Raw genomic sequence first — 17,841 nt, forward strand, 5'->3', positions numbered from 1 at the left:
AGAAGCCCCAAACGGATTAAGACTGTCTTTTAGTTCCCCGACCTGGAAGGCGGCCGGTTTAGCATCGGAAGTCACTCTGTTGCAAAGGAACAGAAGTGGCATTTCTCCCGCCCTTCGGTGTGTAGACGGAGCTCCCCGCCCAGCACGGTTTTCACGGCAGGGGACCCCGCTAGGTGGTGAGACTCATCACAAACACCGGGAGTGCCTGAGGGTGCTCTTCCCCCCACATTCTCTCCTGCATCCCACACCTTCTGAATCCTTGTCAATCAAACTAGAGAAATGGTACCGAAGTCTCGATCTGATTTCCACTTCCCTGACTCCCCCAAAGGCTGAACATCTTTTCGTGTTTATCAACCACTTGCAGTTCCTGTTCAGTGGACTTCCAGCCACATCTGTTGCCCCATTATCTAGGAGGTAATCCATCCTTGTCCTATTAATGCGAAAGTGTTGGTTCTCTATGGGGGCAGTAACTTTGGCCTGCGGCAAAGGTTTCTTCCTGCTTGTCTTTGACTTGGCTCACAGGGCTTTTGTCCGCACCGGATCTGGGGCTGCCCATCTTGCTAAGATCTCTCCACTCCAGTGTTTTATAAATAGCTTAAATGTCCCTCTACTTCCCTGTGCACATGTCTTGTATCTCCTAGTCACTCACGCACACTGGCATACAGAGTTCGGTGATAATTAGATGGCGCCTTAGCCCACCTGGAGTGTGTGTGGGGGTGCGTGTGCTCGCGTGCAGGTGCCAGGCTCTGTGTGACCCCGTGTGCGGCATTAAACCTGCCGTGTTCCGGCCAACCGCTGAAGTCTGCCTTGCACATTCTCCGGCTCAAAGATCGCCTCCATCCTGCCTGGTGCTCGAGGAGGAGGTGGGGGCGTGTCCCCGCGTTCCCTTTCCCGCAGTCCCAGACCCACGGAGGCTGCCACCTCCCACACACTCACGGTCTGCCCCTCCCGGGGCCCCACGGCCGCCTCCCCGCTTCAGGGCACCGCCGTCTGGCTCTGGGTCCGCGCAGCCCTGGCCTCCAGGCTCCTCGCTCCTCCCCTTCCCATCCAGCCCCCACCTGCAACCAGGAGTCTCTGCAAAGGCAGACGGACCTCAGCCCTGCCCTGCCCAAAGCCCTTTGGTCCACAGCCCCCCACCACGTTCAGGACACGGTCTGAACTCCCACAGAAGGCTGACACCATCCTTTTTTGCAAAGGTACTTCTCACCTTAAGAAAAGGGGGGAAAAAAACACTTTGCAGCCTGACTTCTCACATTGTGTCTCCCGGGTCCACGCTCTAGCCAGGCCAAACCACTCCAGTTTCCCCAGAAACACCAAGCTTCCTTTTCAACAGCTCCACACCCTGGCTGTGCCCCTGCTCACCTGGCAAGCCTGCACACACACTTGTGCCGGTCCTCGCCCTGGGTGTCAGTCCTCACTTGTGCCGGTCCTCGCCCTGGGCGTCTCTTATCCTGGAGGCCAGGCGGGACCCCTGCACCCCCATCCTACGGACGGCTCCCACGGGCGGCATTAGGAACCACCGCCTTCTCCCTCCTACCCCAGCCCCTTCCTCACCACTGGGCGGCCTCTTCTTCCTCAGACTCAAACCTTCGATGCTCCTGCCCCCAGGAACTTCCCTTGACCACTCAAGCCAGGGCTCCCTCTCCATCCCCCACCATCCCCCACCATCCCCCACCATCCCCCACGCCTTCCGATCCAAGCATGTATCCCCCTGAAAGACAATTCTCTGATTTCTCGTCTCCCACCCCAGACTCTGAGCCTAGGGGAATACAGGCGCGGCATGTCTGCCTTGCTCACCACAATATAAAGCACACAGCAGAGACCTGACACATAGTAGGTGCTCAGGAAATGTTTATTTGAAAAATGAACGACAGAAGGAGTAAATGGATGAACGGATCCCTCCGCAGTTTCCAGGACCAACGGCTCGGAAGAGCCGGCCAACAGAGGCGCAGTCTGGCCAGCAGGGGGCACCAGCCTGCTTTCCGATCCCGCCGCCTGAGCCGGGAGCTGGTACCCGCCGTCAGTCAGGCGGCGCTTGGGGTGGGCACGCAGCGGTCCCTTCGCTGCGCTGGAGATGAAGTAGGAGTCGCTCGCCTGCAGCCAGGGCCGGAACACTGAGTGTCCTCCCCTCACTCCCACCACGAGGTACCACGTCCCCTGTCTTGCTGTGAAAAGAGCCGTAACTGCAGCAACCGGTGGCGGGCTCTCGGTTCCCAGGTGGGGATGGGGGAGGGGGCGGCAGGTGAGGGGCAGAGAGGAGGAGGAAGGCAGCAGGACGGAGTGAGTATAAAGCGGCTGGCCTCGGAGAGGCAGGGCCAAGTCCTCTGTGTGTCCCCCTGCTGACTGACCCTCTCTCTCTCTCTCTCTCCCTCCGTATGTCCGTCTGTCTGTGTCTCTCTCCCCCCATCCTTTCATTCTGGGGGGGCAAACCCAAGTGTGCACTGGACCAGCACCCACAGCAGGAGGTATCTGCAGGGGATCCTCTCCTTTCCCGAGAGCAGCAGCACCAGCACCTGGTGGCCCCGCAGGTGCCGTGGCCCAGCACTGCCCACCTGTCAGCCATGAACACCTCGTGCTGCCCACCGCCTGCCCAGCCCACGCTGCCCGACGGCTCGGAGCACCTCCCGGCCCCCGGCCCGGGCACCCACAGCGGCGGCTGCGAGCAGGTCTTCATCCAGCCCGAGGCCTTCCTGGTGCTGGGCGTGGTCAGCCTGCTGGAGGACGCCCTGGTCATCCTGGCCGTGGCCTGCAACAGCAGCCTGCACTCCCCCATGTACCTGTTCCTGTGCAGCCTGGCCGCGGCCGACATGCTGGTGAGCGTGTCCAATGTGCTGGAGACCGCCGTGATCGCCGGGGTCAACAGCGAGGCCCTGGTCTTCGGGGACCAGCTCCTGCAGCAGGTGGACGACGTCTTCGACTCCATGATCTGCATCTCCCTGGTGGCGTCCATCTGCAACCTCCTGGCCATCGCCCTGGACAGGTACGTGACCATCTTCTACGCGCTCCGCTACCACAGCATCGTGACGGCGGGGAGGGCGCGCGCCCTGGTCGTGGCCGTCTGGGCGGGCTGCGGCGTCTACTCCGAGAGCAAGATGGTCATCGTGTGCCTCGTCACGCTGTTCTTCGCCATGCTGCTGCTCACGGCCGCCCTCTACCTGCACATGCTGCTGTTCGCCCGGCTGCACGGGCAGCGCATCGCGGCCCTGCCGCCCGCCGCCGCCAGGGCCGCCCCGCCGCCGCGCTCCTGCCTCAAGGGGGCCGGCACCGTCACCATCCTGCCGGGCGTCTTCGTGGTCTGCTGGGCACCCTTCTTCGTCCACCTGGTGCTCATCATCGCCTGCCCCGCCAACCCCCCCTGCGTCTGCTACTCCGCCCACTTCGACGTCTACCTGGTGCTCGTCACGTGCAACGCCGTCCTGGACCCCCTCATCTACGCCTTCCGCAGCCCGGAGCTCAGGGACACCTTCCGGGAGATTCTGTGCGGCTGCTGGGGGCCGTGAACTTGGGGCAGGACGCGACGCTGGGGGCGCGGTGGTGGGAATGGGTCTGCTCACGTGGGACCCTCCCTCCAGCCAAGGTGTTTAGAGAGAAGGAGAGAGGGGGAACCACCAGGTGCCAACCTGTGAGCAGCCTTTGGTCCTGAGCTCGCAAAGCCTCCTAAAGGGAAGTGGTGTGCAGCAGGCTCTCCGGAAGGATCCCAATGAGGGTGAGTCACAAACTCCAATTTCCCCCACAGCCCCCGACCGGGGGAGGCTGCTGGACGCAGGCTGCACTCACTCCCAGGCGCCCAGGATTTTCACGGCCCACATCCTACTACATCTGTGTGCTCCGGCTGGGACCACACGCAAGGATTCTCACTGACCGGAGGGTGATTCAGAGTTCTCCCAGGCAAAGCTTTCACAACCCTCCACCCCCAGCTGCCAGCTGCTCGGACGGCTTTGCCCTTGTTTCGTGAGAGCCTTGAGTGTCTGCTCTATTATCCTATTTACAGCACAGCACTGTCCCCCGCGCAGTGAACTCCTTGTTAAAGAAGCTGTGCTGTGCTGTCGGTCGCTCTGTGTACCCCCGCACCCCTCACCAGCCGCCCCCTGAAAAACAGCAGCGTGGATGGGAGGGGCTGTGTCTCAAGAGGTTGCTTCACTGTAGGTGCAGGTTGCTTGAGAAATCGTGGGGACACGAGTGACTTTCTCGGAAGCTCTGCTCTTGCTCATTACGACTGTGTCTCTGTCCCACGATTTCCTAAAGCGTTATCTAGAAAAGGAAACTCAGGTGTTTACTGCTCCTTTGTCTCGACATGGTATTAAAGTTGGGGTGATCCTGGTATCAATGTCTATACCTTATCAAGGACAGCAACTCGTTCCCGCACGCACAGGGCAAGACTGGCTGGCTAGCACCATGGAGCACTGCATGTTGTGTGTGACCACGAGACCCTTTCCTGCCCCGGAACACGCCCCGCTGTGCTTTCTGGCTGTCCCCCTCCCCCTGAGCCGTGGATTCTTCTACTGTGCTGTGGCTCTGGTGTACACTTCTGTGTTTTTCTTGCGCTGGAATGCATGGCGGGTTTTATTGTCCTTGACTCCCTGCTGATGTGAACAATGTCATTTGTTTCTTGCTTGGACATGTTTGGAGATAAATAAAAGGCTTCTGTGGCTGCTGACTGTGTGACGTTAAAATACAGCCCCTAGAGGCACCCTGGCGGCTTCTGCACAATCATAGGTGGCCCTGCAAGTCCGACTGTTTGGTAAGTGGCACGAACACCCCCACTGCCACCATGCTGGTCTTTTCTAGGGTCGTGCCTTTTAGCCAAACTACAAAACACCCCCATTTAGGTTCTGAAAATACCGGTTCCTGGGCTACTGCTACTCTCCATTATTTTAATCGAGGCACCAAATAATAGGTCTTGTCCATTGCCACTGAGAGAGCAAATGTGGGAAATGGGGAGTCGGATTCTTTGACAATTACACTAACAGCTGTAGGTGTTATGACGTCCTGTTTCTGTGTAAACAAGATAAAAATAACTTATTTTTTCACCCTTTGATATCAGCCTCCACATTATTTCAATTATTCTCTCAACGAACCTCCAAAACAGGTGAGTCACTTTGCAGATGGAGAAACCCAGTCCCGGGGGCTTACACAGCTGTCCGAGAATGCCCGCCCAGTCAGGGTCGCTGCACCCTCTGTGTCCTGCGGCTGATGTCTTTCTGCACCAACGTGACCTGCCAGCAGGTTTCCGTAATGCAACCTGGTCCGACGCCCCTTCCTCTACGCGTGTTGGCTTGGAGAGCACTTCCAAGTGCAAAGCGCCCACCAGAATCTCCCGGGATCTTGCTCAAGCGCACAATCCAATGTGGCCGGTCTGGCGTGGAGGCTAAGGTTCCGCATTTCTGACTATGCCAGTCTCCCAAGGAGTGTGGCTGCTGCCTGGGGACCCCCTTTGGGACAGAGAGGGCAGAGAGGACTTTCAAATGAGCATAACACGAAGCCGAGAGTCTCGCCTGCGTGTGCGTCTGCACAGAGAGCTGCCCCCAGGCCGGGAACTGTGCTGACGACTACTGGGTGTTTGGTCCTCTGAGCCTCGCTGTAACCCTGTGAGACGGATACTAGTCTCACCCTTATCTTCAGGACGAGACGTCTGCAACTTAGCGAGGTGAAGGCCCCGTCTGTGAAAACTCAGCACCAAGTGGGGAAGCAGAGACTCGGACTCGAGCTGCCCAAACCGCACTCCCAAGTCCAACCCCGATGCCCTAGCGCATCTCGCGGAAGCAGTTTGGACACGGGGGCCGTGACCCAGTGACATCGGAGGTGTGGGCCACTGTGCAGGGAAACATCAGGGTGTAATTCTACAGCTCACGGGTCCAGATGTTCCCAGCAGGGTTCCACAGAGACGTCATACAAACCAAGAAGCGCAACCCATCATCTGACTTGCTGATACCCTTTCCCAAAGTCCAGGTGGCCCCGGGAATGCATCCCTCTCGGAGAGGGAACAGCCCTGCCCAGTGGGCCGGCACTGCCTCCTCCCCGGCCACCTCCCACACAGTGTTGGAAGCGGCGGGACGGTCAGCGTGAAAATGCTTCATTGGGGGAATAAAAGCACGTGACAATGTTCATGCCCGTGTTAGGTTGCATTCCCTCTCCTCCGCCCTTTTCCCCAAGGCAGAGTCACCGCAGCGTGGATTCCCGGGGTCTCCAGAAATCTCTGCCTATTGTCCTGATGCAAACCGAGCTTCTGAGCTCAAGCCTGTCGAACAGGGAGGGGGGGCTCCAACACGCTCGAGCCTCCTTGGCTGGAGACACTCACGCAGGCTCACCGCCCCTGAAATCCATTCTCCACACAGCAGCCTGCTGGCCACTGTTTCATTTTTGTTTAATGTAAATTATTTTACTGTTGTTCAGTTACAGTGTCTGTGTTTTCTCCCCCACCCCCCCCAAACCCACCTCCCTCCCTTGCTTCCACCCTCCCCCTCGGTCTGTCCCCTCCCCGCTCCCCTCTGGCTACTGTTAGATTGTCCCTAATTTCAGTGACTCTCATTATGTTTTGTTTGCTCTTCTCTTTTGTGGATTGTGTTCCAGTTCAAGGTGAAATCATATGGTGTTTGTCCCTCACCGCCTGGCCTGTGTCACTTGGCGTAACCATAAAGCAGATCTCGTCATACTCCTCAGGACTCTTCCTCAGCTTTGAATAAAGGGTCCCTTCCTTACCCGGCCCTACAAAGCTGAAAGGATCTGAGCTGCTCTGGGAAATCCTCAATACCCGCCCCCTTCCCCACGCATCCCCCTTCCCCACCATGGGACTCAAAGCCCCCACGCTCACTCCTGCCCCAGGGCCCTTGCACCTGCCGTGTCCTCTACCTGAAGCCGTATCTTCCCGATACCTTCCTCCCCTTCAAGCTCCAGCCTCATCCTCAGAGACGCCCTCCTGGACCACTCTTTCTAAAGACCACCCGGTCCCTCACATAAAGTACTATTTCGTCACAAATCTTGTTGCTCCTTTATTTTTCCTCATGAATCTGCTTCATTATCATCAATCTTCTCCCACCAGAAAGGAGTCCCTAGCGTGGCAAACTGGTCAGTAAGAAAATATAGACATATGCACTTACTGGACAAGTGATGCCACTAACACACTAGAGTACAAGTTCCTTTGCCATTGCCATTGCCCGTCAGGATACCAAGGGCCTGCCATGAACGCCAGGCCAGCAAGAGCCAACAGAAATCTAGAAATTGGGAGGAACCAGATGGCGAAATGCAGAACAAAAGTGAAACTTGCCACCGAAGAACTTGACCTTATGCCCTGGCTGGTGTGGCTCAGTGGATTGAGCACCAGCCTGAGAACCAAAGGATCACCCGTTCAATTCCCAGTCGGGGCACAGGCCTGGGTTGTAGGCCAGGTCCCCAGTAGGGGGCACTCGAGAGGCAACCACACATTGATGTTTCTCTCCTTCTCTTCCTCCCATCCCCTCTCTCTAAAAATAAATAAACAAAATATTTTTCAGAAAGAAAGAACTGAACTTTCCTTGTCTACAAACACTTAGGTGGGAACCAAATCCATAAAAATAAATAATAATATTATTATACGGGGACATTATATGGGGTTACCATGTGCCAGACATTCTGCGAAGGACTTAGATGTGTTCATCCACTCCCTGGATTCTCACTCAGACCCTGGGAGGTAGGCACCCCTAACGTCTTGTGCTGGAGAGAAGGGCCCTGGGGTGGGCAGGAGGTTGGGCATCTTGGCCGGGCTACTCGGTGGTGAGACACAGAGCTGCGACCTGAACTATGGGGGACCCCGTAGCCCCAGGTTATCCACAAAGCTGCCCCACTGAGGTGCAGCGCCATAGCCTCCAGCAACACCCATCCCCCTTGGCCTTGAATGACCTCCAGCAAAGCTCCCCGGCCCCATTGACTTCCCCACAGGAAACGCGCCACTTTCTTCCATTTTTCTGTTAACATCTCTCCCTGTTCTCCCGGCTGCCGGCTGAGTGGACACACACGGCCAGGCAGACGGGGCGCTCCCTGCCCTGGGTGCCTCTCTTTAGAGAGAGTGGTCGGGGAGGGTGTCTCCGAGGACGGGGCTGCAGCTTAAAGGACAAGAAGGAGCCAGTCCTGGGGAGCTGGGCCTCAGGCAGCAGAGGACACAGGGGGTGCGAGGACCCTGGGGCAGGAGGGAGCGTGGGGGCTCCGAGTCCAGCTGTGGAGGAGGAGGATGGATCGGGAAGGGGGAGTGTGGAGGGACTTCCCAGGGGAGATCCGATCACTAGAACTCAGTAGGGCCGGCTAAGGCAGTGACATTTTATCCAACAAATGTCAGCAGGGACCCCCGGCCCAGGAGTCTGTGAGCGAGCACACGGAGGCGCAGGAAAACCTTGACTTTTAGAGTTCCTGTCCGATGGCGTTTCCCAGTCTCCACGGTCAGACTGACCTGTCTTTGAATCCCGAGTCTTCACCCGCTGCGTGGCGGATGCAAATTGTCATACGCCGAGCGGAAACCCGACAGGCACCGCACGGGGATTCTCCTTCATAATTAAATTCTCCTCTTGGGCATGACGGCGGCTCTCTGGGGGTTGAAAGCATTTTATTTCTCAACCCACTCGTGAAAATTCATTAAGCTTTGTTATTGGTGCACTCTTTGATGGAACTGTAATAGGTACACTGAAAGGTTCTTTCAAGCTTTGCTTTTGGCCATGCTCACAGGCCACACAGAGCACACGTCTGCCCCCAGAGCCAGCGGTGGACGGGAAGGGCACAGGCGGCCGATGGTGTACGTCGCTGAGGCCAAGAAAACGCACTTCCCATGAAATCCCTGAGTAATCAGCTCATTTCCCTAGATGCTTCAGAGAGCACCGGCGGACCTTACAAACAGACCCTGGCAGTGTTCTCTGTTGGTTCCAACTGTACGGGGGTGGGGGAAACGATACGGTCAGAAATCTCTGTCTCTCTCTTTTTTTTAAGATTTTATTTATTTATTTATTTATTTATTTTTAGTGAGAAGAGAAGGAAGAGAGGGAGAGAAACATCCATGTGTGGTTGCCTCTCCAGTGCCCCCTACTGGGGACCTGGCCCGCAACCCAAGCATGTGCCCTGACTGGGAATCAAACCAGCGACCCCTTGGTTCTCAGGCCGGTGCTCAATCCACTGAGCCGCACCAGCCAGGGCAGAACTGTCTGTCTCTTGACACTCATTTCCTCTCCTTCGGCTCCTTTCTCGGGCAGGTTTTTTTTTCACGTGGGGGACTCAGTAGTATGAGACTTCTACCGACTTCCCGACTCCAGTGGAAAACCAGCCTGGCATTCCCAACAGAGTCCCACATCCCACATCCCACTGCCCAAAAGAGAAGAAAGCAAACTCCAGCCACGAACTGCCGTCAGACGCCAACCTCTGAGCCAATCGCTGGGGCCGGGGTGACATTCCTGCCCCAGGGCTGGGCGCCAGCCACACCCAAGCCACGCGGCCCGTGATAGAGGGAGAGGGGTTCCCACGCAAAAGGACTGGGGCCGCTTCTGAAATTAGGTGGGCAGACTCGGTCACCCCACCACCCTGCCCCAAGTCCTCCCCACACGGCCCTGCGACAGGCTTGCCTTGGGGGCTTCTTTGGCTTCCCTTCAAGTACCTACACCTGGTCATTTTTAGGTACACCTTCATCAACATCCATTTTAAACTACTGAAAGTATTTTCAAAGATTCTGTGCAAAACCACAAATGTACACGACAGAAAAGACACTTCGCCCTGGACTCAGCAGTGGCTCTGCAAGCCGGGTGGTCTGGTTCTTCATTCCTGGTGTTCAGGGGCTTACGTGAGCCAGTTTACCAAGTGGCTTGCATCTCCCCCGCGATCTGGCTCGTCCTTGGTCTGGCTCGTCCTTGGGCTCGCCGCACCCAGGAACAGCCTCGGTTGTCCCGGGCCCCGGCGCTTCCCGGAGCGCATCAAGCGGCGGCGTGTTACGTGGCAGACAAGAAATAGAAGTACACGATATCTTAACTTTTTTTAAAGATTTTATTTATTTATTTTCAGAGAGGGAAGGGAAGGAGAAAGAGAGAGAGAGAGAGAGAGAAACATCAATGTGCGGTTGCTGGGGGTCGTGGCCTACAACCCAGGCATGTGCCCTGACTGGGAATCGAACCTGCGACACTTTGGTTCACAGCCCGCGCTCAATCCACTGAGCTATGCCAGCCAGGGCTACGATTTCTTAACTTTTAAAACTCTAGCAACCCCTCACCCTCACTCGGCTGCTCAGTCCCTGCACACGGACCCCCAGCTCGGCCTCCCCTTCAGCAACCTGCACCCCGGGCAGTTTCCACGCCCGACTCGGTATCAGACAGGCTGAGGGGTGAAGGAGCGGGTGTCCAGTTCCGTGTGAGTCTCGGGTACACAGCCTACCCTTTTTCAACATCAGTATATCCCAAACGCTGAGCGGGACATGTTTATGATAAATAATCATCCGTCACCTACTCTGCGCAGGGCACAGGCGGGGTGCCTTAAATGAGACACGCTGTCCTTTGTTAACTCTGGAAGCCCTGCCCCCGCAGCTCTCTCATTCCCTGGGTGTCTTTCTTTCCTGCTCTGAGATCTTTGCGGGAGCCCCAACCCACGCACACGGCAGGACATCAAGGTAAACCTCAGGGGAGGCCATTGTGTCCATTAACCTTTTTCCTTCCAGAAGGCTCCGTGGCCTCTTGTGCCAGGAGGCCCTCCTTCCCCCAAACTCCACGTTGCAAAGGTCCGGCAGCCTCGAGAAGTCCAAGACAAACCCTACTGTCTGGTTTCCCCCCACCCCCCGAGCAAGGGACCCCCCTCACCTCGTGTTGGCACAGCTCAGAGAACCTCCAAGAACAAAAGCCTCTGAAGAGTTTTCCCTGTGCGGGTCCTGAGCCCCCAGGCTGCCCAGGTGGGGCACTTGGCCCCGGAGGGGCTGTTGGTGCCGATGGTCCCGGTTTCTGACGCCCCTGCCCTGTGTTGGGGGGAGGCCGGGGACCACGGCACCCAGCGGCAGTCACGGCAGGGAAGGGAAGCGATGCTGACGCGGTGCGTCCTGGGCCCTGCGCCCGCGTGCTTGAAACGTGCTGACCCATCTACCTCCCTGCTCGTTTCGTACCCGTCACGCCCTTGGGAGTGGAACCTGTTCATGACGCCCCTCTTACCAGTAAGGAAACTGAGGCACCAAGTGGGTACGAGACCACGCCAGAGACAGGCCACTCGTCGGTGGCCACTCTCTTAATGACCCAAGAGCTGAGAACCAGCCACCGAGGGCCTGAACACTGTCCCCTGTTCCAGGAAGCATTTGTCATTCTCTGTAAGGGGCTTGTGCTATGGGACCGGGGGGGGCACTCAGGCCTTGAGCCCACCGCCCACTGACTCAGCATCATCCAAGACAGCACCCGGAATGGCCACACCCCCCAGGAGCGGGCTCTGCCAATCACTCACATCCCACGCACATCTGCGTCCACGGAGTCATTTTACTTCCTCCTGAGAACCACACAGAAATCATTCTCATTCCACGATGCTCAGACTGAGGCTCAGAGAGGCCGGTCCCTCAGCCAGAGCCACACAGCCGGACGGTGCAAAGCCCAGAGGAGCGCCCAGCCCCGCAGAGCCGGACGCCAGGGCCGTCTCCATAACAACCCAAGAACGGGGCGCCGCAGTCAGGCTGTGGGGAAAGACCCCTCAAGCACTCCACAGTAAAAAACAAAGTGTTAGAGGATTTGGAAGTTGAAACCATTTCCAAAAGAAAAAAAAAAAACTAGCATTTCTTCTGAAAAAGAAAATGCCCAGACCTCACAGCCTAACAAGTTTGCTGAAGGCCTAAGAGCGGTTTTGATAGAGTGTCCAGGCCTCTCCCAGTGCACCCAGCTAAACTCCGGAACAGAAAAAGGCCACAGTCTGTCTGGCTTTACATGTCCATCACTGGATAATGATGAGCTGTTCGGTACATCCAAAAAAAAATTAATTGAATTAAATGGGATAAGAAGTGACTGTGGCTGCCTGGGGAAAATATCTTCATAATTACACATTCTCCTGCAAACCCAAGGACAGGCTGTCCTACCCCAGGACGCTGTCACACGAGCCATTTGTCGCCATCAGAAGAGCCCGCAAAGTCCTGTCCCCAGTGGCTTGAGTGGTTCAAAGCTGCTCTGAGTGGGGCCACCTCCCTCCCCACGCCCTGTGCCTGCTGCACAGGGGGGCAGCCACACCCCAGGCAGGCACACACCCCCCGACCCTCTCCTGCAGGAGAGGGGATCGTGGCCCAAAACGGCACGTGGAAGTCCAAGGCTTCTGTGCCAAAACCTAGAACCGGCGCGTGGGCTTTGGGGCCAGCTAGCGAGTGAAGGACGGAAGGGCTTCGGGGAGACGGCGCCTGGGCGGACTGTGAAGGAGCCATTACTGGAAGATGCAGACGAGAGAAGCCGTGGTGTTTAGCAGTGGAGAGTTTAACAACAACGCTATCATCTGCAGTAAGGAAAAGCATAGTTACATAAGGGCCCCCTTTCGTCCGGCCTCACTGCAGGCCAGCCCCGCGTGCCCTGGGGAGGGGACAGGCTGGGACGGGACGGGCTGCAGGGACACCCCTCCACTGGGCTCAGGGCCGAGGGGTGCGGGTCCCCGCCTGGTAGGAGACACAGTGACCCAGAGGCCAGGGCAGCAGACCGGCTGCAGAGCGGAGCCCTCCGCCCCAAGACCCGCAACGGGACTGCAGGACGGAGCCCAGGCCCCCAGGAGGTCTCTCAGCGTGGGGGGGCCTGAATCTTCCCTTGGCCCCTATGCCCAAGGAAGGAAGGACGACGTCTCAGACGGTGCCACTCCCGACAGCAGGAGAGACTGTGTGAGGGTCCACGGTGGAGCCACGACTCCGGGGGAGCCGGCCGCGCGTGCTCTGGGTTCTGCGCTCTCCCAGGAAGACTCCGAAAGGCCTCGCCTCCAAACTCACTTCTCCAAGAAAGAACACGGCCACCGGCGTGACTCAGCACAGAGTGGTCTAGGCTTGGTTGTTCCTGGGAGCAACCGCACGAGGACCAAGCCCCCCCTGACGGTCACACGGATGGAAAATGGCTCTGCCACCACCCGTGGGCGCGGGGCGGAAACCTGGGGGATGTCGGTGCCACGTGCAAGCCCTCCGTCGGCCGTCAAACCCCATCACGCTCATTAAAGCCTCTGGTGGAGACAGCCACCGTGAAAGCAGTGACTCTGAGAGGGGAAAGCACACCTCCGTGCCAGCTCCTCTCTTACCCAAGGGGGGTGGGGGGGAAAGTCATGAGAAGCCCTAGGAGCTCAGTCGAACGGGAAAGCCTGTGGCAGAAGTCTCGTCTCGTTAGGGTGTCGTGAGGTGACAGTCGTGCCGGGGAGGAGGCCTTGCGAATGCCGTCGCAGCGGGAACCCTTCAGAAGAAATGCCCCCTTGCTCATCAGAGAACTCATACTGGAAAAAGTCCTTTCGGATGTAATCACGGGGGAGAGACCTTGAGCTGGGGCTCACCCCTCGGGAGACTTCACTGTGGGTGCCGTGCGGGAAAGAAACCTTACTGGGGCGGGTAATCCTTCCTGTCCGCGACGGGGTCGGACCCCTGGGGAAGGCAGACACACCTCTACTCAAGGGGAGACCATTCGAGCAGCGTGTATTCGCAGAGGTGCAACGTGTTCCAAAGCGCTGGGGTCGTGCAGCAACTCAAGGGCCTGAACCCGAAGAGAAGAGTTGGAGTTTGCCCTGGCCGGGCGGCTCAGCTGGTTGGAGCGTCATCCCGCACACCAGTGGGTTATGGGTTTGATCCCCGGTCGGGGTACATGCAGGAGGCAACCAATCGATGTTTCTGACCTTCTCGCTCGCTCTTTCCCCCTTCTTCTGTCTCTCTAAAATCAATGAACATATCCTCGGGTAAGGATTTAAGAATTTTATAAAAGGGCTATGGCCTTCCGGGTGGGGGGGGGGGGGCGGCCAGGAAACCCCACAGCCCCAACCTCACACCTCTCTCTCCCAGAGCCCAGTGGCTGGGCCCTATCTGAGGCCAGAAAGCCATGGGGAGCCAGCGAGGGGGTCGGAGCAGCAGGCAGGGGGAGAGAGGGAGGCATCCGGGAGGGAAACGGAACGTCCCCAGCCCAGGACCAGGACCCCTAGCTGGTACAGCCCCCAATTCCAGACCCAGCAGCCCTGTGCCCCTCCGATTCCCAGAACAGGCACTCGGTCAAAACTGCTGAAGGGGTGAGGGGTCCATGGAACCAAGTAGATGGGGGGCGGCTGCTACCCCGCAAGGAAAGAGTGAGACCCCTCCGCCTGCCTGTCTTCCAGGAGGGCCTGGGGGCCCAGGGACAGGGCATCTGGAACTGGCTCAGCAGGGCCGCCGAACAACAGCCCAAAACCAGGGATGCGGCAACTGCGGTCACATAAAGGGCGGGAGATGAACGGGACTCCCCCAGGCACTGTGCTAGAAGCTTTGTAGGCGTGTTTCCCCACCTTGCCCCCCAGTTCTGCACAGTTCTGTCACCTTCAGTGAGACAACTGAGGCCCTGAGAGCTTCTGGAAATTTCCAGGGCCACCGCAGTACATGGTGCCCGGCTCTGCATCCAGACCTCCCTGCACCCTGACCTGTGGGGTCCCCACACTGCAGGACCCGGGCTGAGCCCCACCGTGGGGGAAGGCAGGAGGACAAACGCCACTGACAAGGACCTGACCGTTCCCGGACAGACAGACCCCACGGTGCAGACGGATGTCCCCAGCAGCTCTCCTCCACGAGAGGCGCTGAGTTTAAAAACACACCCGCTCCGGGCCCTCTCGTGGCTCCAGACCCTGCGAGGGGCGAGTCGGTGACTCACACAGCCGCCCCCAGGTGTCGCTTCACATCGAAAACAAAACGCAGGGACGGAGTGCTCTGTGTGCCCGGGAAGGCGGTGGCAGGCGGTGCGTTCCGACAAAGGCCCTGTTTAAACAGCATTTCTATCTGTAATTATCGGCACGTGCACCCTCATGGGAGGTGAAAATCCTGCTTGTTAGCACGTGACTCCTTCTGGAGGGAGGGAGGGAGCACAAAACCAAATCCGCCTTGAAAACCAAAGGGCGCTCGCCCTCAGACCGGCTGAGCCTCCCAGGAACCCCGGGGGTGGGGACTGGGGACTGGGAATGACGGACCCCTCCTCCTTCTCAATTAAGAACGGACTTTCGGTGACAGGGTCCCCTCCTGCAGGAGGCCTGCGGGGACTGCACCAGGCACAGGCGACCGACACCTCCGGCTGCCTTAGTATTTATGACCTGCAGCTCTCGGCCCTTTCATGGAGTGAACCACAGCTGCAAGCAGCACGGTGCGTGTCCGGGACATGGGCTCCAAGGGTGGACAGACCTGGGTATTCGGTCACCTGCCCGCTGTGCCACCTCGGGTGAAATAAGTCCACGTGTCCTTTTCTGAAAAAGGGCGAGGGAAGTATTACAGTCCATAGAACCATTTCATGATATCAATTTTTTTACATGTAAATAGATAGCTTAAAAAGTTGGGAATGTGCCTGTTTTAAAAGAAATGCTTCTGTATATCTTCCACATCGACTATGTATTACTTTAGGGAGAACACAGCTGTAACCCACAAAGTCACTAAAATGTGTGCGTTCCTGCAGAAAGACCTAGAAGAACGCAACCACGTAGTTCAGGGCGGTCACATCTACAGGCTGGGGAGGGCGGGGAGGGAGGAGGTCAGAAAACTTGCACTTTTTGTTTTTTGCACGTGTGAGCGATATTTGAACATTCTGACGAGCATATATACGTTATTGCTCTTTAATTCCACAAAGACGAAGGGAACTATAAAAGACACGTGATTAGCCTCCCTGTCGCCGGGGCCGCAGTGACTGAGGGCATCATTTGCAGCCCAGCCTTGACCGTGCCCGCTTCCATGACGGGCGTGTCTTCCCGCGAGGCTCGGCTGTAGCAGGACTCTGAGTCGGAGCGTGGCCAGGAGCCACAATCACAGAAATGGTTTGCAAATATTATGTAAAAAAATGACCTAGGGCCGCCCGGCTAAGACTGGTGCGAGCAGGAATGACTCACCCAAGACAACGACAGGGGGGCAAAGGAGAGAAGAGCAGGGACCCTCGAAGATCGTTTTGTAAACAATTTCCCCACCTTGCCCATGTCCAGGGAGTATGGGCAAATCTTCGCTTTCTGACCCAACGAGCTGCCAGGCATCTCCACGGTCACGCCCAGCTCCTGCATCCTGACACGGGGAGGCCGCCCTCCCAAAGATCGGTCTCCCCCGGCATGCAGGCGTAGGTGGGGAAACGACATCAAGCACAATTTCGTAGGGATGATAGAAGACCCCAGTGGGTGTGGGTCTGCAAGCATCTGCCCGGAGGGGGAGATTTATATTTATGTCCATCCATCTAAACCTCCTCCGCAGGATTTTTGATAAAACCCCATTACACCAGAGCGCCCCTGCAGCTTCCAGCCCTTCCTCAGACCTTAAACCTGACTGCGTGGCTCTTCTCCCTGCGGGAAACCTGCCTCTAGCTCGAGCACAGCCCACGGAAGCAAGCCAAAGACAGCTCATGCATTTCAGACATCTGACGGGTTCCAGAAGTATTGAGGATCCTCCGTGTTTATGCCCAAGCCATGACCTTTTATTGTAAGAATGAAATATAGGTGTGCTCTCCCCCGGGGAGAACTAGCCCTTCTCCACGGAAGACGAAGCACCATTTCTCACTCAGTACCTGTGAGCACTGATCGTGCCCTTGGGGAAGAACCGGCCATTCTCCCGGAGGGAACAGTTGGTCAGTCGAGTCACAAAAGGCTCTGGGCACGTAGCCACTTTTGTCTAAACCCCATTTAAGCAGAGCCCCCAAAGGGAGACTGTGGAATCCCACCCGAGGGAAGGACACTCCCCTCGGAACTGCTCCCAGGTGAACCCCGAGTGCGGCTGCCTCTGGGACTTCCCAGTGTCTGTGTGGGTGTTTTTCCTGCCTGGTGATGCGTGCTCTCGATTCTTGCTTTCTCTTTGCTCTTGCTTAGTAAATTGCTTAACTGTTCACCTTTGACTTGGGGTTTTCCTTGTCTGTGAATCCGAACCGCCGGATTAAGTGGCCACGATCTCGGACGTGCCCCGTCATGGCACAGCATCACACCTGCCTCCCCCAAATTCCAGGTGTTTCTGCTTTGCCTTCACGGGGGATTACCGGATGGGTCTACGACTTGTCCTACAACTGCCTCCCCATCTCTAAGGCCATCGCTTTAGAAGTGCACATAATTATTGTACACAGAAAGTGGAAATCCACTCCTGGGAGGCAAAACCACGCCACTTGCTGCATAAGCCACGGCATGCCGGGTTCCGCGGCAGAAACCACCAACCCCAAATTCACGGCGGCGTCACACCTCAGAAATTCACTCCATCAACGACCAGAGTCCCCCCACATCCAGGGCAGTGGCAGCCCCTCTGAGGACCCAGACCTCCCGGGGCTGCCCCGCCGGGTGCTGGCCACCCACCCCCCCCGTGCAGGACTCTACAACTGTTAAGGAGTGCTCCCCGCTCTGAGTGACAACCCGGACGTCTGCTCACATTTCATTGGCCAAAGCAAGTCACGTGACCGTGGCTAACGTCACCACGACAGAGGCACGCTGCCCTCCCGCGGGTGCAGAAATGGACGAGAGGCAGACATCGCGGAGCAGCGCCCGTGCCCGCCCACGTGCATCAGGAGAGGGAGCCAGCCCAGACGCACACACCGTCAGAACGGGCGCTGTTACCGAATTCTGGCTGGTCACTGGCCCGCTCCCACCCCAGGGGGCTCGGACCGCAGAGAGGGCAGTGCCAAAGAACAAGTCCCAGCCCAAAGGGCAGAGGGCGTCCCCCACCCTTTCTTTCCCCCGCCTCCCACTCTGCAGAAGAAA

The 17,841-nt window shown here is 57.6% G+C and overlaps 1 protein-coding gene across 1 annotated transcript; it reads left to right on the forward strand.

The window, feature by feature from the left end:
• Positions 1-2,546: 2,546 nt before the first annotated feature.
• On the forward strand, positions 2,547-3,500 carry MC3R (melanocortin 3 receptor). Its single transcript, XM_028523634.2, has one exon. The coding sequence runs from the start codon at positions 2,562-2,564 to the stop codon at positions 3,498-3,500; it is 939 nt and encodes a 312-aa protein (XP_028379435.1). The 5' UTR covers positions 2,547-2,561.
• Positions 3,501-17,841: the final 14,341 nt, after the last annotated feature.

This window comes from Phyllostomus discolor, chromosome 9, assembly GCF_004126475.2.
Source record: "Phyllostomus discolor isolate MPI-MPIP mPhyDis1 chromosome 9, mPhyDis1.pri.v3, whole genome shotgun sequence".
Classification (NCBI taxonomy): domain Eukaryota; kingdom Metazoa; phylum Chordata; class Mammalia; order Chiroptera; family Phyllostomidae; genus Phyllostomus; species Phyllostomus discolor.